At 47.4% G+C, this 21,255-nt stretch overlaps 1 protein-coding gene across 1 annotated transcript; it reads right to left on the bottom strand.

Annotated features, from left to right (window-relative positions):
• Positions 1–343: 343 nt before the first annotated feature.
• On the bottom strand, positions 344–20,879 carry LOC116901620 (low-density lipoprotein receptor-related protein 4). The gene is made up of 17 exons (XM_032903671.1): positions 20,786–20,879; positions 19,489–19,601; positions 19,151–19,237; positions 18,874–19,045; positions 17,808–17,970; positions 17,466–17,691; positions 16,794–17,097; positions 15,158–15,376; positions 14,857–14,991; positions 14,044–14,152; positions 11,627–11,771; positions 11,240–11,353; positions 10,641–10,776; positions 7,678–7,745; positions 7,250–7,337; positions 5,446–5,587; positions 344–2,741 (listed from the first exon to the last, which is right to left on the bottom strand). Exons 1-17 carry the CDS (start codon positions 20,794–20,796, stop codon positions 2,409–2,411), a joined length of 2,565 nt encoding a protein of 854 aa, XP_032759562.1. The 5' UTR covers positions 20,797–20,879; the 3' UTR covers positions 344–2,408.
• Between the last annotated feature and the right edge of the window lie 376 nt (positions 20,880–21,255).

Here is a 21,255-nt window from a genome sequence, read left to right as displayed (position 1 = left end):
GTATACATGCCACGACACTAGCTTTTGGAGCCTGGAGATGTCTCTAATGATCATGATTGTGGTACCTCAGGGAGCTTCTAATGACCCAATGAGCTGCATCCAAGATGAAGCTCTCTGTCATCCGTCCTCTAAAGGAAATCAACTCTCAGCCCACTCTCTCCCCTTGATCTATGTTCTCAGGGTGAGTTGAAACTCCACTACAAACCTCACACCTGTTACTTCCCTTCATGGATCACGCATCTCTGAAGACATTAGAGGTGACGTCCCCAAGTAGGTTTTCCACTGCATGGGTCTTCCCGATAGTGCAGGTGCAAGATTAGTCATGACTCCAAGCCAGCCAAAATAATTAAGAAAGCTAAATTTATATTAAATTATCATAAAGCCCTAAAATACTGAACATAGTGGTTAAATAACTCCAGAAAGTCCAACCTCTCCAGTGAGTAATGTTAAAGTCATTACACATGAGCATGGGAAAATCACTTCCATTAGTTTAGGACAGAGAGATTTTGCCCTCTTTACAGAGTAAATCAGTGCTCAAATAGATATTCCCTCAAATGCGTCCTTTCTACATTCTGAACAGCCCGAGTGCAATAAGAACCTTGCCCTTTCCACTCAGGAGGACACCACACTCCTGTTTTCTTCCTCCTCCCCAGCTACGGGTTTAAAGGCTCAAATGTTGCCTCATTCTGTGTGAAATGTCTGTCTTTCCTCTTAAAAATGGCACTGTACTTTTCTCAGTCGGTGTACTGGAAAAGGCCTTTGGCCTGGTTCTCTATGTGTAGTCATAGACCTGGGCCTAGCTAGTGACAGCAAGACTAATGGTTTGACATCTGTCTCCTACTCCTAATAACTGACCAGAAAAGATTTGATCTTGTCCTGTTTTTCATGCATATGCCTGGCTGCTGATCTCTGTGTAGCAATAACCATGAAAGATGTTTTAAGTCAGAAAACTTCCCCTAAAAACCCTCCCCGCCATGTTCAGCTCCTGTCAATCTCTCCTGTGCTTCAGTTTCTATGGAGAAGTGCCTGGACTTGCTCTGGACCTAATCTCACCACCTCTCCACTCCCTGCTCACCACTTTGCATCTTCATCACTGGACAATGGAGACCAAGGTGATACAGGATCGGTTAGAGAAAACAAGTCTAGATTCCCCTCTCTCAGAAGTGAAACACTAGGATGAAATTCTAGGGCAGCTAAAAAAAACTCTCAGCTCCCCTGAGAGAAGCCCTTGGCCTAAAGAAGCATACAGCTAATGGTGGCACTTTAGTGTGGGCAGAGGCTGAGAAGAGTTGGCACATGACCTTTACCACCTTAGTGCCCCAGGCTTGGGTCCCTGAGCACCTGAGAATGAACTCAAGAAGTTCAACCTCATGATACTTCTCCTGAGCCCCTGGGTGTCTTGTGTCTCTCTAGTTGCTCTTCCTGACCATTTAGGAAAATGTCTAGCCATTCTTTGAAAGGCTGTGATAGAATTGCTTCCCTTAGAATCCCAGAGAATGGGAGAGAAAAGGGCAGAGTAGTGAGGCTCAGGTAAGATACTGTGCTTGATCTTTGCAGAGCTTCTTAAACGTTCTAGAGGCCTACTCTCCAAGGCCCGACCAATGTTCACTCAAGCTCACAGCATAGTTAAAGGCTTAAGAAAAGTACTGGCCAGTAGCAGCACCAGGAGGGAATTCCTATTAGTGAGTTGCCATGACAGAGGCCTCCAGTTATTGAAGGTAGATAGTGGCCCCAGACATTCCAGCAGGAGGAAGAAGAACTTAGGCCATACCCACACTTCACCTGGGTGAGGACTCCTGGGTGAGGAGAATGTCCACTGCCAGCAGTGGACAAGATCCCAGGGCTCAAGTGCCTTCCCCCAAAGGTTTTTCATAGTTACCAACACTTGAGGCTGGAGGTTTCCCAAACACCCAGACCAGCTGGGCTGGTTCTTCCTTCTCTCAACCTCCATCCATTCATTACCTTTTACCTGTGACCTCCAGTCCCAGCCCCTGGTAGGCCAGTTCACAGAGAGGCCATCATGTCAGCTGTGATGGGGAAGACCAAAGTCTTACATCACCAATTGCATCGGTGCTGTGGGCAGACACATAGGATGCCAGCCAGGGCAAAGGAAGACGCTGTGCTGACAAGGTATTACGCTGAGCCCAGCTTCAGGGGGCCCAGGATAGAGTGCAAGAGGTGAAGTTCATGGTAAAATCCAGGTCTAAATTCTTGAGATGTGCCCTCACTTCTTGTCCCCAGGTAGTTTCGGACTCAGGTGAGTAACAGGTTCTATGGGGTCGTGGGAACACTTTTGGGTGGGAGGAGGAAGATGAGTGCACGGGAAAGGACCCATTGCTATGTGAGCACAAGGATCAGAAGTCCACAGAGGAGAACGAACAGGCAGGCAGGGAAGAGAATGTGGGCACTTAGACCTGGCTTTCTGAGGAGAGCTTGCGTTCATGTTTCCAGCCTGTGTCTGGCAGAGAGCCCCGTCTCTCTGGAGTGGTTGCAGTGTGAACACTGCTACACTCAGACTGCTCTTCCTGCAGCAGCTGCTCTGTCTCCGTGTCATCTAGGGAGCCAGAGCTGGCCTGGATGGACACCGTGTCTGTCTTCATGCATACGTGATCCCGTAGAAGGCCCCCCCTGGAGCTGCGCAGTTGCTTGAGGTCACCCCATTCAGCATCATGCCCAGCCAGGAGGTGAATTCCCTCTACAATCTTGATCTTCTCCTTGGTGTAGCTGTGGTCAGGTCCACCCTGGGGTAGAAAATGGAGACACGTAGTTAGCTAGCATTCTATAAAGGATCTCATGGTGAGCTGAAAAATGGAAGCAGATATGGCTAGGGAGGAGAAAACCCCCACAGACTGCTAGACCAATGTGGCCAAAGCAAATATGAGGTCCCACCCAAGGGCAACTTCGATTAGATGATTACATTATCACAGAGGGAGGGGCAAAACCATGGCTTCTGGTCCTATACCAGCCACTTACTAGCTATGTTATCCTGAGCAAATTACTTAACACTTCTAGAACCCAGTCTTCCCATCTGCAGCGTAGGAGAACAGCAGCATCTACAAGTTACCCCAGTTGTTGTAAGGGTTAAGTGAGGCAATTCATGGGATACAACTGTTAGAGCACTGGACGGATGCAGGACACAATAAAACACTCTAGCTGTTGTTATATCATCCCATGGGTTATTAATGGGACATCACGCCAATCTAAGAACTCCAAAGCCATCCAGTATGCGTTTACATCATGTGTTGTCTGTTACATCATCCTTGTGGTTTATTAATGGGATGCCATGCAGATATAAGCAATCAAAACAACTGGCAAAAGCACTGTGCGTGTATTCAAATTTTTTATATACTGGTTTGCTTTGAATAATCTTTTTGACCGTGATAAGAAAATTTGGGAGGTAAGATTTGGGGAGTGGGGCTTAGGAAATCATTGTATTTCTGTTTTGTTTTGTTTTTTTTTTCTTTTTTTCTTCTTTTTTTTTTTTTCGGAGCTGGGGACCGAACCCAGGGCCTTGCGCTTGCTAGGCAAGCACTCTACCACTGAGCTAAATCCCCAACCCCCGGATTCTGTTCTTTTTTTTTTTTTTTCTCTTTAAGATTTATTTTTATTTTATATGAGTACACTGAAGCTATCTTCAGACACACACTAGAAGAGGGCATCGGATCCCATTACAGATGGTTGTGAGACACCATGTGGTTGCTGGGAATTGAATCAGGACCTCTGGAAGAGCAGTCAGTGCTCTTAACCACTGAGTCATCTCTCCAGCCCTGTATTTGTGTTCCTAATGAACCTGAAACCTGTAACTCTTTGGGGGGGGATACTCTGGAACTGATGCCATGGAGACCATTCCTGAGTGATTCCTGACTATGAGGATAGCTTTAACCTTGGCCTAAGTTTCCTCCTTATGTCTTCAAGGGCAGCCTCAGTCTTGACTTATGGGTGTTCCCATTATTATCCTGGAACCACTAGGAGCAGTTGTAGCTTGGGTTCTGTCCCTGGGTTATCTTCACTCAGAGTCTCCAACCATTGCTTTCTGTTAGTAACAGTTCATTCCGCAGACATTTAAGGCTCTACATTAAACAGATGCTATGCTAAGCTCTTGATGATGGGCTCTGCCTTCTAGGAGTCCCTCAATCACGAAGGGACATAGAGTAGTTTGCAAGCACACATACAGACTCCCGTTCACCCAGCAAGCTTCCGGGCGGAAACGAGTTTGGAATAACATGCAGACGCTCTGAGAGTCTCATCACAGAAATGCACTGGGTAAGTTGGAGAGAAGCAGGGTACATGGCAGAGGTAGTTCTGGAAACACCATTTTCTCTACACACAGAGAGCAACGGGTACCTGAACTCAAGAGGAAATCAGAAGAGAAAGGGTGATAGGCTATCAGAGGGATGGAAGAGCTGCTGAGGAAAAAGCAGAAAACAAAAGAAAGAGGTCAAACAGTTTTCTGTTTTTCTGTAGTGGGGAGGGATCCAGGCCCTCAAGCAGGCTGCTCGTGCGCTGAACGGCTGAGTCCCGTCCTCAGGCCTGTTTTTCAGTTCTAATGGACAACCTTCATTGTGATTCTTCTCTGGGACACCCCATATTCTAGGAACTCAAGAATCCTCAAGTCTTTTTCAGAAATAGAGAGGTTTCCCATTCCCAGGACTTCAGGTAGTCTTGTGAATTATAGTGGCAGCTTTTTTTAAAAAATAAAGGAATCCCTCCTCAATCCAGAAAGTATAGGATTTTTGTGGAGAGTGAGGGTCCTGCTTGGTTGACTGCTCAAAGTCAGAGCAAACCGAGTCTTTTTAGGGAATAACTCTATGAAGGTTGCAGGATTTTTAGAAGAAAACAGGTTCTACCAGATTAGGAAACTCTTGACATCTCAGACCTCAGATCCCCCTCAGAAAGATGACTATTTTTCGTGCCTAAATATTTAGTAAATAACTTTGCACTGATTTAACAAAATGTTTAAAAAAAAATAAAAACACGTAAATATCCAGGTTTCTAGAAAAATCTTGTAAAACCTTAAGAACAAAGATAAAAACTAGTCATTCTCTACAATAGGTATTACTTTGCCAGTTCAGAGATAGAAAGAGTCCAGGAGCCCTTGGGTTTTCGGGTGTTGTCTCAAAGAGCCCCCTTGATCAGAGGGGTACAGCACAGAGGAATGACAACCCCTAGGAGGAAAGCGTCCACAAACCTGGAAAATCTCCGGGGAAATAGACACTTACTGCTTTCACACCTGAAATTTCTAGCCTTGCGTTTACCGGGGTCCTCCAAAGATCGTAGACCTCTGCAGAAACCCAAACGGCACTCCTTTTTCTGTTCACTATTGTCTCCAAAATGGCAGAAGGGACACCACAGTCCCTACTCACCCATCCACTCAGGCAATTCGGTCCTACTTCCTCCCACCCTCTCCTCAAACCCCAGAAAAACCTAAGCGCTTTCCATGGTTACCTCTTTCTTATAGCACAGCTGATTATACATGGCTGGCTTGGGAGCTGCTTCAATTTTCACTTCCTGAGTGGAAGTTCGGTAGGAGGGGTTGCTGTAGGTCAGGTTTCCCATTCCAGGATCCGTGAATTTGGATTTTCTGTGTCTTCAAGAGGAAAAAGTGGGCTGAAATCAGTTGAGAATTTTATAGGTGTGATACTGGCGGGATGTAACCTGTGTGTGGGAAGCAGCCTCTCTGTAGGTCCCTGTGACTGTGTCTCCTGCCACCCACACCCTTCTGAATCCCGGCCCTTCACTATGGGCCGGAGCTGGTGACTCACTTCCAGTGAACCCATTATGCAAAAGACTAGATCAGCTTCCATCTTGAGTGGTGCATCCTTCTTCCCTCCCTCCCTCCCTTTAAAGGGAGCAAACTGCCATGTTAGAAGTTGACTTATAGAAAGGACCACAGGCAAGCAACAGATGAGAGAGACCTCCAATCAATAGCCAGTAAAGAACTGAAACCAGCCAACAACAATTATTCCAGTACATTTGGAGGGATCTTTTTTTTTCCAGTCCAGTCTTAAGATGAGGTCATAACTCTGGCTGTCACCCAGATACCTGTAAGGGACCTCGAAGCTGAGCAGATTTCTGATCCACAGGAACTGTCATGTTAACTCACTACCTTTTAGGTCACTTGTGCAGGCGATGGACCTTTGTTCCAATCCCACCTCTGTGATTTACTAGCTGGAATATTGGTAGACATAATCTAATCCTTCTGAAACTCAGACCCTGTTACTGGGTAGGTTTATAAACAAGTTACGTCATCAGACGGGAGGGAACCTTAATTGAGAAAATACATCTATGACAGTGGTTGTCGTCAACCTGTGGGTCACAACTCCTTTGATGTGGGGATCATATATCAGAAACCCGGCATATCAGATATTTACATTAAGATTCATAACAGAAATAATAGCAAAATTGCAGTTGTGAAATAGCAATAATATAATTTTATGGTTAGGGGGTCACCACAGCATGAGGAACTGCATTAAAGGGTCTCAGCTTTAGAAAGGTTGAGAACCACAGTTTTCTATAGGATAGATCTGTAAGCAGGAGAGTCTATTTTCTTAATTAGTGATTGATGTAGGAGGGCCCAGCCCACTGTGGGTGGGGACACCCTAAGGCTGGAGATGTGGGTTTTTATAGAAAGTATGCTGAAAGCTGGGTGTGGTGTCATACATCTTTAATTCCTGCTATCAGGAGGCAGAGATGGATCCCTGAGTTTGAGACCAGCCTGCTCTACAGAGAGAGTTCTGGGACAGCCAGGACTACACAGAGAAAGCCTGTCTCAAAAAAATAAAAAAACAAAAAGAAAGACTTAACATGGCATGAGAAGTAAGCCAGTAAGCAGCACCCCTCCATGGCCACTGCATTGGTTCCTGACCCCAGGTTCCTGCCCTGACTTCCTTTGATGACAACAGTAATGTGGAATACATTTAATACATTTAAAAAAATAATACATTAAAAAAAATGATTTCTAGGAAGCAATGCTGTGTCAGCCACGTTGTAAAAGGTTGTGTTCGTGTGACAGGAAGATCATTTCCGATTCCAATGGTTTGAGGGAAAGAGAGGTATGGAAAAAGTCAGCCATCCAACAAGGAAACTGCTGAGGTTAGGACAGGGGAGGTTTCCACTCTCCTTTTTCTACCCCATCCAGGGGCCCAGAGGTGAAACAAGGCTGTGCGCAAGTATATTCCTCTTTAGGAGAACCCAGATAGGCTAACAGTGACCAAGGAACATGTCACCCCTGCAGCAAAGCTGAGGTTACCTGTATAGCATCAAAGCTGCAGTCACCAACAAAATCAGCAGGACGCTGAGGAGTCCACCGACGGCGTAGCTGACATGCAGTCCTTCACCTACAAGGGAGAAACGCCAGGCGAGGACTAGGAACCATCTTCTAGCTCCACCTAAGTGGTGACTCTTAGGATTATTATTTCCGTGGATTCAGTCAAAGAGTTTGCCAACCCCATAAGAGTCCTAACAAAAACTAGGAAAGAAATACACGGAGACTTAAGCCCATATAAAGCCACATAAAGTGGTGGTGCATCCATAGCTTGCTCTCAGCTCTTGGGAGACAAGGGACAGCAAATTGAAGAGTTTGAACCCAATGTGGCCTACGTGCTAATAAGTAGCCTTGTTCAAAAATAGGTAAACAGGAGAGTCTTCTTTTCCAAACGGTTCTATTCTCAGGCCTACCTGGAGCAGCAGGTACAGCTTCATTGGAATGTGCACAGAGGCCCAGCTGGGCGTCCCTTTCAGAGCATCTGTGGGGCATGAGAAAGAGACATGAAGCCTACATGGCCTCTTCCAGGAAGGAGGAAAGGGCTGTGAATGGGGCATTCAGACCCGAAAGACTCTATCAAGGGGTCAGGGAGATGGCCCAGTAAGTAAGGCACCTGCTGCCAAGCCTGATGACCTCAGTCTGATCCCTGGAATCCACAGGGTAGAAGAAGAGAACCAAGTCTGACCTCTACGTGCTGGGATATGTGCCTCCAAAAAGTGAAATGAAAAAGACTGTGTGTTAAACCAGGCATAGTGGTGCAGGCCTTTAATCCTGGCACTTAGGAGGTAGAAATCGATGGATCTCCGTGAGTTTGAGGCCGGTCTGGTCTACAGAATGAGTTCCAGGATAGTGAGACCCTATCTCAAAAAACTGAGGAGGGTGTGGGGTGGGAAGAGAGGGAGAGGGAGGGGGAGGGGGAGAGGGAGGGGGAGAGGGGGAGGGAGAGAGAATGGAGAGAGAGAAGGGTGACAGAAACCAGTTGCTATGTCATGTTTAAAAATATGTTTCAGTTATATACCTTTAAAAGTAGTGGTTTTAGAGCGAGCTAGACAGAGTTTGAAGGACACCAATTTAAATCTTCCTTCTACTACAGGAAGGAATGGGAACCATGCAAATCTGATTGGTTAGCGCAAGGTTAAAAAAAAAAACTTGTTTTTCCTCCCTCCATTCTTTCACAAGGGACTGAGCAGACACCCAGAGGGAGTGCAAAGCTGGTGCACTTGCCATGCGCAGAAGGTAGCTCTGGCATATTATGGCAGGCAACTGGAGGCACCTCCCAACGGTCTGGGGAAAGCCATGTAGACAGCAGAAGAGCATCTGAAACCAAGATACCACGACGTGTAACTAGAACTCCACTGAGGAACGTGGGCATGGGGAAAAGCTGTTATCCCAGCACTTGAAGGACCCTGGGTGAGGACACTCTAAGCTTCATAACGTCCATATTTGAAAAAAAAAAATCTAGGTGGGATGAGAGGTGGGACAGGATCGATGTATATGTTATGTAACAGAGAATGAGTAAAACATGAAGGAAATGCTAGTTATGATTGTTACTTTTGTTTCTTCAGCTGTAGGACAGAAGTACATGAAAATGTCCTGCTAACCAGGAAAAAAGAATAGAGAAGGCCTCTTTCTTTTAGCACCTATGTTCTGCTTAGTAATGTGTCATTTTCTTAAAAATTATATTCCAGTTAACATTCTAAATAGTCAAAACATGTATTACCACAGGCTATAAAGAACTAGCAAGGGGCTTATTCTATGAGCATTAAAAACAAAACAAAACAAAACAGACAGCCCAAGGAGATGATTCACTGGGTTCTTGCCAGGAAAACATGAGGATCTGGGTTCAGAGCCCCAGCACCCATGTGAAAAGCTGGTCGCAGCAGCAAACACCTGCAATCCCTGTGCTGGAGAGGTGGAGGCAGGAGGACTCATCGAGCTTGCTGGCTAGTCAGCCTAGACAATCCGTGAGCTCTAAGGTTAGGGAGAGACCACGTGTCAAAAAAAAACCCAAAAAACAAAAAACCACGGGAAGCAACTGAGGAAGATACTGCACATTGAGCTCTGGCCTCCACGTGTACATAGGAATGTGTATACACACCTAGGAAAAAATGTCTGAGGAGAGTTCAGATGTTTCCCAAATAAAACCAGGGACTAGGAGCAGAGCTCAGCAGTAGACGGCTTGCCTAGCGTGTGTGGAGTTCACACTTAGGCACCGTGAACACAACAAAGGTTCTAAAGGAAATTTAAGATTAAAGATGATGGCTAACATTTCAAAGTTAGTCAGAAAGGCACGTGTTCACACCTGGATGCTTGTTTTCTTTACACACTACACAGAATGCAGAGCCCAGAGCCCAGAGCACTGCGTCTGACCAAGTGCAAATCTTGGCACTTTGGAGACACCGAGCTTAGAGTTCTTATTTTGGAGTCACTGTTTCTGCTGTCAGCTCAATGACCTTTTAAACTATAGTTGCCAGAGCATCAAATTTAATGAAATATATTTTGTGCTTGCTTTGAAGACTGTGTAGGGTTATTTGCTTATTTGATTATGATATGTGTCTGTGTGTATTGTGTGCACATATATGTGTATTTGAGTGCTGGGATTGTTATAAGCTAAGGCTATCACACTTAAGTTATAAAGTTATAATGCAGATTCTACTTTAGTGTTGTATTAAATATTTAATCTCAATCAGGGGTTTCTACTAGGACAAAACCTTAATACTAAACTCAATCAGGGGTTTCTACTAGGACAAAACCTTAATACTAAGCAAAGGAAGATGGACAGACGGATGTGGGAAGGATCCTCCTGCTGAGGGATTTCTCTAGAAAGCTGTTTTTAAGCTTCTTGCTCTCAGAAATGGAAGGAGATGGTTCAGTGAATGAGAGCGTTTGCCGTGCAAGCCTGAAGACCCAAGTGCGGGTCTCCGGCACCCATGAAAAAGCTGAGTATGGCTGCACATGCCTTTGACACTGGTAGTGGGAGCACAGACAGGAAAATCACGGCCACCAGCCTAGCCAAACATACAGTGAGCTCCAGTTTCAGTGAGATACCCTGTCTTAGGGAATAAAAAGAGTGAACACCTCATATCCTCTTCTGTCTTCTACATGCGGCTACTTGTGTGTGCTCCCAAGTACACACACCACACACAGACAATTAAAAAAGGAAAAGGGATTCATTTGCAGCAATCTACATTTAAAAATCACCCCGTGTTCCATGTACTACGGACCGGTGGTTAATGATGCGATGTATCTCCCATCTGTCAGATTATGAAGCTGGGACAACGCTTTTCCACCAGCAGGGCATGGTCATCAGACCCTCAGTCCTGTAGGGCACGGTGATCAGAATCCAGACCCTCAATCCTGTGCTGACCCTACTCACCTTCCTTCTGCCCCCTCTGGAGATGTGCGGGTCCTGGTGGTAGAAGAATGTAAGGTGGTGGGCAACGTGTTGGGGAGCACCGGGCTCTTTTCATTCAGGCTGGTAGCTCTGGGAGCAGGAGGCATGAGGCCAGGCACTGGAGAGAAAAGAGGATTGAAATGGGCTGCTAGAAACACACACACACACACACACACACACACACACACACACACACACACACACACATTTTTCAAGAGTAGCAGTCTACAAGTCTTGACGGAATCTTTTAGATGCCTTAACCTCAGGCACTCTCATTTATTGCTATAAATTTAAAAGGGATTAGAATTTACTATTAGTGATTCAAGATAAAATCGCCTGCTCACAAACATGAGGAAAAGAGATGATGATCTGGTGATTCCCCAGCAAGACATCGGGAGTCTGGCTTCTGTTCCAGGCCATGCTAGAGGCCAGACAAGCCAGGCCTGAGCATCACGAAGCCCAAGAATACTGTTCATTTACATGTCGCCACTCTGATGCTCCCTAAAGGACGACTGTTGAGGTTGCCATCCCCTCCCTTTCAAGGGCTCTATTGTTCCAAGAAGCTGGTCTATCCGACTCACCGAGGGAGCAGGGATGACTGTCCGGCTCATCAGGACAGGCGCACACAAAGTCAGAGGCTCTGGCAAAGCAGAGGTGGCTACAGCCACCATTGTTCACACCACAGGCATTGGTCCCTGGAGGCAAAGCAGATGTGTCTGGTCTAAGACAGAATAGGGTCTCCTCATCTCTCACCTTTCAAAAGGGAGGCAATCCCAGGCTATCTCACTTCCAGGACAATAGAACAGGAAGGGGATAATCACAAAGGAGGCAAAGATCTTAAAACACTCAAGCCCAAAGATTTTCTTGTGGCTCTAATATGTTGGCCACTAACAGTCCTTGGGATGACCAGAGTCAGTCCCACCAACTGTGTTGATGGTAGGAAAGGGGTTCAGTTCTTAGGGGCCCACCTGTCTGCCGTTGAGGGGACACCACGATGATATCCATGAGTCCCTCCACATTGGCCAGCACTGTCTCCTTGTTGCGGCCTGAGTACTTGTCCACACGCTGGATGGATTTGGTCTGCCAGTCTGTCCAGTAGATCCACCTGTCCTGCTACTCGATAAGGAACCCAAAAGAAGACATATTCAGCAGTCAGACCCCACTCCTGTGCCTCAGTGTGTGCTATCCCCCTGCTGAAATGCCTTCTGTGTCTGATTTCCTCAGTGAATGCTGGGCACCCTCAGATACCCTGAGGAAATCACTCCAGACTCAGAGCCCATCAACACAGAACTCCTCTATGCTGCTCTGTACCATGCTGCTACTTCCACAGGCAGTTTTGACACCGGGTAGAAACTTGTTAGTATTTCTACCTGTCCCGCCCCACTCAGATACTTGTTGTTTTGTTTGATCGTCTATATTCTTTGTTTTTGTTTATTGAGCTCTCGTGTAGCCTAGATGGGTCTCGAATTTACTATGTTACTGAGGATGGCTCTGAACTCCGAATGCTCTTGTCTCTACCTCCTAGTGCTAGAATCATAGACTCACCTCACAATGCCTGGCCTTTTTTTTTTTTTTTTTTTTTTTTTTTTTTGAGACAGTCTTGCTATGTAGCCCAGGTTAGCCTGGAACTCACCGTGTAGCTCAGGTAGGCCCCACACTCAATAACCTATTGCCTCTTCCTCCCAAGGCTAGAGTTACAGCCATTTCGTTAAAAACGTGCATGGCTGTGACACACTACAGCTTCCGCAACAAGATTTTTCTTTTCTTTTCTTTGCGGGGTGGGGGGAGGGTCGTAAGGGTAGAGGGCGGGTATGAGGGGATGGGGAAATGAGTGGGATTGGGGTGAATGTTGTAAAATTCACAGAGAATCAATAAAGTTTTCAAAAATTAAAATTTTAAATAAATAGATAAGTAAAAGGTATGTGCTAGCTTTATGTCCAGGTCTGCAGCACCGACACGCAGTCCTCAGTCAAATGAGGGAACAGCTCACTGCCAGCGAGCAGGAACCCAGAGGCTCACTTCAGCCTTTGCTCAGAACCCTGACTCAAAGCCTCTGCTTATTCACACGGACGGCTTCCTGAAAACGCACGGGAAGTGACATTCTCAGCCAAGGGCGAGAGGGGAAATGAAAGTATTATTCTCTTCCTCCTAAGTGGTGGAATGTTGGAAATTCTGGAAGACATTTGTAGACTGAGTGTTAGTCTACTGCCAGGTAAATTCAGACAAACCCTTCGTGGTGGGGAAACATCAACTGCACAGTACAGGGTTGAGAGTGCTACAGGTTCAATCCTCAGCACTAAAAAAAAAAAAAGATGCTTGTCTCATATAGCCCAGGCTAGCACCAAACTAGCTATGTAGCTGAGGATAACCTTGAATCCTCCTGCCTCCACCTCCTAATTGCTGGAATTACAACTGTATGTTACCACATAGTTCCCTCGGGTTATCCTGTCGTGTTGAATTACCCCCAAACAAGGCTAAGAATAACTGAACTAGTTACATGTGGTAGGTAATCTCTGTTTTGATTTGAGATGGAGTCTTATTAAGGATCCCCTGCTAGCACGGACCAGCCTGGCCTTGAACTCAGAGACCTGTAAGCCACCCCACCGACTGGAGGGTTAATTGTGATTGTCGAGTTGATGGGAGACACTCTGAATGTGAGCAGGCTGGGGGTCCTAGGCTGGATAAAAAGAAGAGAGGTAGCAGGGCCCAGCACCCACCAATGTCTGTCGTAAGGCACACCGTGACCTTCTGCTCCTGCCGTCATGTCTTCCCTGCTATGGTGGACTGAACCTTTGAACGGTGAGCCAGAGCAAACCTTCCCTTCCTTAATTTGCTCAGGCGTTTCATCACAGCCATCAGCACCAGTAAGCAATTAATACAGTGCATCTGGTGTTCACCGAGTGCCACAGCCTATGCTATACCTGCACACTTCGAATGGATGTTATTATTAAGCCAACGCGTTGTATAGGTAACTACAGCCTACAGAGGTTCTATGGCCTCTTATTCACCCAGGAAGGCTTCAGGCTCGTTCTGAAGGCATGCAAACGCCAAATAGCTGGCCACCCCAACTCTCTCACCTTTAGACACTCTGACCAGCTTTCACTAAGTGAGCTAAAAGCACAGCAGTCGATTCAAGCGGGGAACTTATCAAAATCCCACGTCCCTGGGCTCAGTGATTACAAAGCAACTTCTTTATGGCCGGGGCCTTGGCACATGTGCTTCAACAAGCCCCGAAGCTGATTGTGCACCTCTGTGTGAGAGCCAGGCCTACAAATGACAGAATTTGGAAAGTGCTGGGCCAGCATAGCAGAGTGCTTAGTGGTTTAGAGTCCCCGGGAAACACCCTAGCCAGGGAGGTCTAGTTACCTCTCTCCTGAGCCAGTACCTGTGTGAGGGCAAAGGGGTGGGACACATGGCTGACCAAGACCTGCCTCAGCTTCCCATTGAGGTCAGCACTCTCAATCCGATCCAGATGTGCATCTACCCAGTAGATCCTGCAAAGAGAAAGAGAAGGGGAACAGATGTTTCTTCTCCAGGAGCTTCTTGTTCCTCTCTGAGCTGAACTAGCAGGTGCCACACAGTTGGGAAACACTCCTGATGAGAGGCCACCAAGAGCCCCATAGCTAAAGAAACATAACTCATCATCAGGGAGGATGGAGCTGCTCTGGAGACACAGAATCTAAGACCACTTACAGCCTTTTCCTTGCCAACTTGATCATCCTTTGGGTCCTATCCAGAGATCTAAGCCCAAATTTTTATGAATGGTCTTCAGAAAAAGCTCAGGTCATGTGGCCCTCACCAAGGTTAAGAGGTCACCGTACCAACTCTCCAGGTGACCTGACCTTAATTATTTTCCTCTGCCCTCTCCCTTTTTTAATCTAGAGGAGAAATTGCCAATTCCAGTGCCTATGGCTTCCACATGTAAGCCACAAATCTAAGACCCTAAACGGATGTGGAAGGCAGGACACATCCTGTCTACACGGTCTTCAGAACCTGTAACACAAGGAGACCAAAGCCACTGAAGGTCCAGGGCTGGATTCAGCAATCCCGGTGCTGACTGTATTGTCTTACCCTTCTCCTTGTTTCCTCCTCCTCATCTGTCCGGGGGCTTTCAGCTTTTCTTTTCCCCATGCCAATCTCTGTCCTCTCCTTGGCCCACCCTCCATTTGCAGGCAGCTGTTTGGGACAGGGTCCTCACCTGCGGGTATCATAGTCCAAGGTAAGGCCATTGGGCCAGCCTAGGTCTGTGTTGATGAGGACCTTCCTCTCAGAACCATCCAGGTTTGCCCGTTCAATCTTGGCAATGTGGCCCCAGTCTGTCCAGAAGAGGTACCTAAGATACAATAGCATCATTGTCACAAAGCATGGGGAGATGGTGCAAAGAGGTTGGCAGAAAATAGTGGCTACCACCAATCCGTCAATTTTAAGCACCTTCTGGGAGCTTCTTTTCAACCAGACCGTTGGAGCCCAGATCTCTTTCCCGATAGACTTGAACTTACCCCTTTCTGGGGAAAACAGCAATGGCCCGGGGCTCGTCCAGACTGATGTTGATTAGCACTTTGCGACAGGAACCATCTAGCCGAGATGCTTCGATGGTATTTCGGCCTGTATCTGTCCAGTACAGGTTTCTGGCAACCCAGTCCACTGCCAGCCCATCAGTGGTCTTCAGCCCATGCCCAATAACAGTCTCCATGTTGCTGCCATTCAGGTCTGCTCGCCTTGGGGACAATGCAAGGTTGCTTGAGTAACTAGACTAACCAGAAATCATACCCTGAAATTCACTATAAACTCTACAGAGACAGATACAGAATGTTCCTCAGAACCCAGTATGATAGGTGCTCAATACAGGCAGAATGATCTCGAGAGTGAATTCTTAAGAGTGTCTCCTGCAAAGACAGTAATAGAGGGTTTGGATGCATGTCTTGCCATAGGACAAATTAAATCATTCCTAATGTATCTGTGAGGACACAAGGATTGCTAACTGGGGTGATTAGGAAACAGGTAGATTGGGGCTGAGAGTGTAGCTCAGTGGTAGAACACTGGCCTTGGCTTCAGTCTCTAGAACAAAGCAAAGCAAACATACAAAGGAAAGGTTTGCTAAAAACCAATCTGTGCTTTTAAAGAGACACTAATGCCCCAGGGATAAGGACCATGTCGTAGTCGCCTGGGGGATTTCTCTAAACTGTACACACCATGTGAGAGCTGGATCCACCCTCAGGAGAGCAAAGACAAACATTTCTATAACCCATCTAAGAATTTCTGCCATGGTCAGTCTCTTGTGTTGGCATGACATCGTATTCTTGAGTTGTGATGAAATAAAATATAAAGAACAATAAAAATAATAGCAAAACAAGTCACTCAAAATAACCTTGTAAAGCAATATAAAACTTAATGTTGGGCCAAGGTCCCATACTGCAATATAGATTCTAACCTTTCACCTGCCTTAGGGGATTTTTAGAGTCCCCTCAGGACCTGACACTAACTGTGGAAGCTCCAGGTTGCCAACAAACATCATGTTTGTTTGTTTAATATACCAGGTTTATGTGATTGTGTGTGTGTGTGTGTGTGTGTGTGTGTGTGTGTGTGTGTGTGTGTGTATAAAATCATCACATATATATGCTTTTGAGATGGAATCTCATGCAGCCCAGGCCTCAAGCTAGCCCATTATATAACCAAAAATGGCCTCGGACTTGGGATCTTTCTGCCAGTGTCCACTTCAGGCAGTGCTGAAGCACCCTGAGCTGCATCCTGTTTGTTGTTTTTGGGACAGGAGGTTGCTGCATTGTCCAGGCTGATCTTCAACTCCAGTCTTCCTGCCCCCACCTCTCGGGTGCTGAGATGGTAGGTGGGGAACCACCATAACCAGCTGCTTTTACTGTTTTGAGACTGGACCTTGCCCATGCTGGCCTCTAACTAGTGATCTTCCTAGCTCAGGCCCCTGAGTAGCTTTACAGTCAACAAAGCAGCAAACAAGCAGTAGAAGCGTGGACTGCTGTGAAGTGCTCAGAACGCTAACTCCACATCCAAACGGCCAAGCCTTCCAGTCCACTTATTTGTCAACAGAGAATGTAACCTCACACAGGACTGCTCAGGATCAGGTCCGTGTCCCCCCATCGGTTCCAGTGCCACTCATACCTGATAACATCCAGGAACACGTCTGTGTAATAGACCTTTCCATCCACACTGTCATAGTCTAGGGAGATGACATTGTTGAGCCCAGGAACAGGGACATGCACGTCTGTGTGGTCATCGGTGTCCAGTGAGATACGGCGAATGGAGCCCCGGCTAGAGAAGAGCAGGTAGGTCTCCGGAGAGGGGTCACAGGTCTTCCCATCCCCCTTCAGCTGAATGCCAGTGGGGCAGGCACAAGAGAAACCAGAGGGCCGAGGTAAACAGAGGTGGGAGCAGCCGCCATTTCTCGAACCACACTTATTAAAACCTGGTGAGAGAAGAGCATCAAGTGTTCACACCCAGCCTGGGAAGCTAGAGCTTTCACACCCAGCCTGGGAGGCTAGTAGGCTCTCAGGAAGGACCTAGTCTCATGTGGTCAACTATTCACTGCTCTTAGTGACAAGATTCAGTGTTTGGTAGAAAGGAGGTAGAGCAAGTGTCTCCAAGAGCTCTTTGGAGGTAGTAGTATCATAGACCTGTGGTACCAGCCATACCTAAAGGGACAAAAGACTTATCCCGGAAGTGGAGCTTAGGAAGTCTCTCTTGATTGTAACTCTGTGCCCTGGCTAGATTCTGCTGTTGTGACAGCCCCAGAAATCCAGGGGCCCTGACTCAAGAGTCCTAGGATCTTCTCACCCAGTGGCTGTGCCCGGTCAACAGCCTGGATGTCCATGAGGCCTGGCAGGTTGGACCTCACGAGGATAACATTGCTGCCAGTACTCTTGTCGGCCCGGTGGATGCTACGGGTCTGCCAGTCGGTCCAGTAGATGTAAGAGTCAAGCAGAGTGAGGCCATATGGGTGCTGCACTGGTGACACCAATGTATGCCGATTGGCACCGTTCAGGTCAGCCACCTCAATTCTCTGTGGAGGAGATTGTGGGGAGGTGGCCGTTTGTCCACCAGGGGCCTTCAGTAAAGATCCTGAAGCGCTCCCTTCCATCTTCCCAGGCTTCTGGAAAGCAGGGGTAGGGCTCTCACCTCAGTATGGGCATCAGCCCACAGCAGTTGGGAGCTGGTCTTGTCCACAGTCAGTCCGTTAGGCCACCCTAGGTTGTTGTTGATGAGCACAGTACGGTCTGAGCCATCCATCCCAGAACGCTCTAGTTTGGCATTCTCCCCCCAGTCTGTCCAGTACATGAACCTGCCAGAGGAGGTAGTGCAGCCGGTTATCCTAATAGCTCCCTCAGACTGTGAATGCCTGCGGTATGTCAGACATACTGTGCGTTCCTACGGAGCACCAAACACTTCACATGCATTTATCTCAGTCCTCGCAAGGGTGGGCAACAGGCTCTGCAGTTTTACTGTTATCCTTGGTTGACAGGGGAGAAAGCTGATAAGGATCAGAGATTTTAAACATTAGATCCAAAGCGAGGAAGCTAATACACACGAAAGAATTTACATCTTGGTCTCTGTGTGTACGTCCTTGTGTGTGCAGGTGCTTGCCCATGTGTGTACCTGTGAGGCGAGGGCACCAGATCTCATTACAGATGGTTATGAGCCACCATGTGGTTGCTGGGAATTGAACTCAGGACCTCTGGAAGAGCAGACAGGGCTCTTAACCACTGAGCCATCTCTCCAGCCCATACTTTCTACCTTTTAACATAGGATCTTTCGATGAACCTGGAGCCCACTGGTTCAACAAGCCCAGCTGTCCAGCAAGCCCCAGGCCTTCTCCTGTTTCTGCCTCTCCAGTACTAGGATTATAGGCACATATCACTGTACTTAGCTTTTTATTTGGGTACTGGGGCCAAACTCAGGTCTTCATGCTTGTGTGGCAAGCACTTTACTAAGTGATGGATCCCCCAGCCCTTGAATACTGGGTACTGATGGCGAGGCTCCTGCTTCAAAGCTGTACACTACACTGACACAATGAAAGAAGCTGAAAGGCAGTGGAACAGTCCGGGGTCAGGGGTTAGTCTGTGTGACCTCCAGGGTCCACAGTGCTTCCGTCATGTAACACTTCCCACTGTGTACCTTCACTTATCCATGGTCTCGGCTAAGCTGGGTCCACTCAGCTACCCAGAGTGATAAAGCCAGCTCTCACCCCATTTCATGGTATAGCACAATGGCCCGGGGACTGTCAAGGTTCTGCCACACCAACACTTTCCGCATAGACCCATCCAGGTTGCCAACTTCAATCCGATTCGTTCCCGTGTCCGTCCAGTACACTTTCCGGCCGATGGCATCCACTGCAAGTCCATCTGTGGTCTGCAAACCTGCAGGATGTCGGGAGATCACACTGACTCCTGCCTTAAGGCAGATGGGATATTTCCCAGCTCTCTAGTCTGACAGGTGGCCCTCGGGTTGGGAGGATGGCTCACCTGTAGTGATGATGTCCTCGTGCTGTGAGCCATCCAGGCTGGCACGGCTGATCCTGTGCAGTGTGCTGTCGGACCAGTACACTTTTCCTGAGAGGGAAGGATTAACTCAACCCAGGTCCTGCCTGCCCACAGTGGCACCCACAACTGATTCAGCAGAGCCTGAGACACCAGGCCAGTCAAAGAGCTCTATAGAGCCTAACGGGAAATGGATACAAGTGGAGGGAAGTCATACTCTTGGCAAAGACAACAAGGACAGAAGGCAAAGTGAGAGGAAGAAAGGACAGTGATGGTTCTTGGTCAGGCACAGAAATATAGATGAGAGCAAGAGTCACACAGACCTTCCAGCGGGTCCACTCCAATGGCAATGGTGTTCTTCATGGTCATGTTGATGGGTACCACCACATCAGCAAAATAAGGGATGTCCAAGGAGACCATGCGAACATCAATCCTCCTGGCGAAGATGAGGAAACTGTTCATGCCTGCCCAGGTGGAGAGAGAAAGAGGGAGGACAGTCACTCTAGCAGAGACACTAAGAGGATTTGGAAGCGGGCAAACCGAAGCCCAAAGCTGATACTATTGGTCTGGCTGTATGAGCCTAGGCAAATTTCTGAAATTATTTAAGCCTGTTCTGTACAACGGGATAACTATAAGAATGGAAAGAAATCAAGAATGAAAAGAAATCGTGTGTATACATAAGGCACTGAGCATTAGACCTCACAATCTGTATGTAGAAATGTAGAGATGATACACATATGTAGAAATGGTCCTTCCTTTTTGGGTGTTAGGAAAGCTTGAAAAAGGACCTCATATGGCCTAGGTTGGCCTTGATCTCACTGTGAATGAGGAGGGTCTTCAACTCCTAATTCTCCCAAGTGCTGGGATTACAGGTGTGTATCACCTGCCCAGCCTAGCTCTTCATTTACTCTGTGGCAGTAGCGAGGCAGGATGACTCGGGAGAAGGTGCTTGCTAATAGCCTGATGAACTGAGTTCAGTCTCCAGGACCCATATGATGGAAGGAGAAAACAGTCTCTGACAGACAGACGGATGGACAGACAGATGCACACACACGAGTGGAACAGAAAGCAGTACCATAGCAGCAGCCCTCTCTGAAGGACCGTTTTATCATAATGCCTAGGGAAGGTCGTAAAAGGGTCCCAGAAAGCTTCATTCACCAGCTGAGAGGCACTCAGATTCTTTCAGAGCTTAGAGTCCAAGTCTTCCACACAGTAGCCCCAGGAGAAACCTTGACCCCTAACATCCGAGTATCCAGGCCCCCCTCCTGGGTTCCTCCCACAAGAATGACACACAGGTCCTGTGTTCACAAAAGTGGCACATCTAAGGAAGTAGAGGGTACCAGTCCATTGTAGATAGGACACATTTTTACATTTGTTTTACAAGTTTCTACAAAGGATGTCCTATTCTAAACAAATTATCTTGTAATTTTGCAACAGGTGAAACTGTTCAGACAGGACAGTCTTTCTAACATCCAAGACACCCAGGAGAAACTGTGGGACCTGGTCTTACCTGCTCCTCCTAATAGCCCTCACTCTCCTACAGATTCTCTGACCATATCGGAGGTTTCCTGAAGAGGAGGAACAGCCCCCTTTCCACCCAAACAGGCCGCTGTAACTCACCTGGTGAGCATGTCTTGCCATCAAGCAGCAGGTTGATACCTGTGGGGCAGGTACAGCTGAAGCCGCTCGGACTTGGGGACCGAAGACACAAATGGCTGCAGCCGCCATTCTCCACAGCACATGGTGTCGTCACTGTGTAGGGAGAGGGAGCTGTCAGTGGGGCAGCTAGGGAATAAAAAGGCTGAGGGAGAAGTCAGCGGCTGCTGATAGCTGCTTACCTGGAGGCCTCTGGCGGTGGAAGACATGGATGTCCATAAGGTTCTCCAGGTTCTCCTGCAGAGTCTCCCGGTCTAGCCCAGTCAGCCGGTCAGCACTTTGGATACTTTTGGTCTGCCAGTCAGTCCAATAGATGCGCTGTCCGTATAGAGTCAGCCCAAAAGGGTGGGGGAGTTGACTTCCAATTAGAACCTGGAAGACCCCAACACATTTATCACAAAACAGTACAGGGATCAGACAAGAGCTCAGCCAAG

This window comes from Rattus rattus, chromosome 5 (assembly GCF_011064425.1).
Source record: "Rattus rattus isolate New Zealand chromosome 5, Rrattus_CSIRO_v1, whole genome shotgun sequence".
In the NCBI taxonomy this organism is placed as follows: domain Eukaryota; kingdom Metazoa; phylum Chordata; class Mammalia; order Rodentia; family Muridae; genus Rattus; species Rattus rattus.
Note: the sequence above shows the minus strand (reverse complement) of the source record. Positions and strands in the feature narration are given on the sequence as shown.

Excerpts from the sequence above, each read along its gene's own strand:
- LOC116901620 (XM_032903671.1), bottom strand. Across the intron at positions 17,971-18,873 it reads GTGCTATACCATGAAATGGG|GTTCATGTACTGGACAGACT; the intron begins GTGAGAGCTGGC and ends CTCCTCTGGCAG. Across the intron at positions 2,742-5,445 it reads AGCTGTGCTATAAGAAAGAG|GGTGGACCTGACCACAGCTA; the intron begins GTAACCATGGAA and ends TTTCTACCCCAG.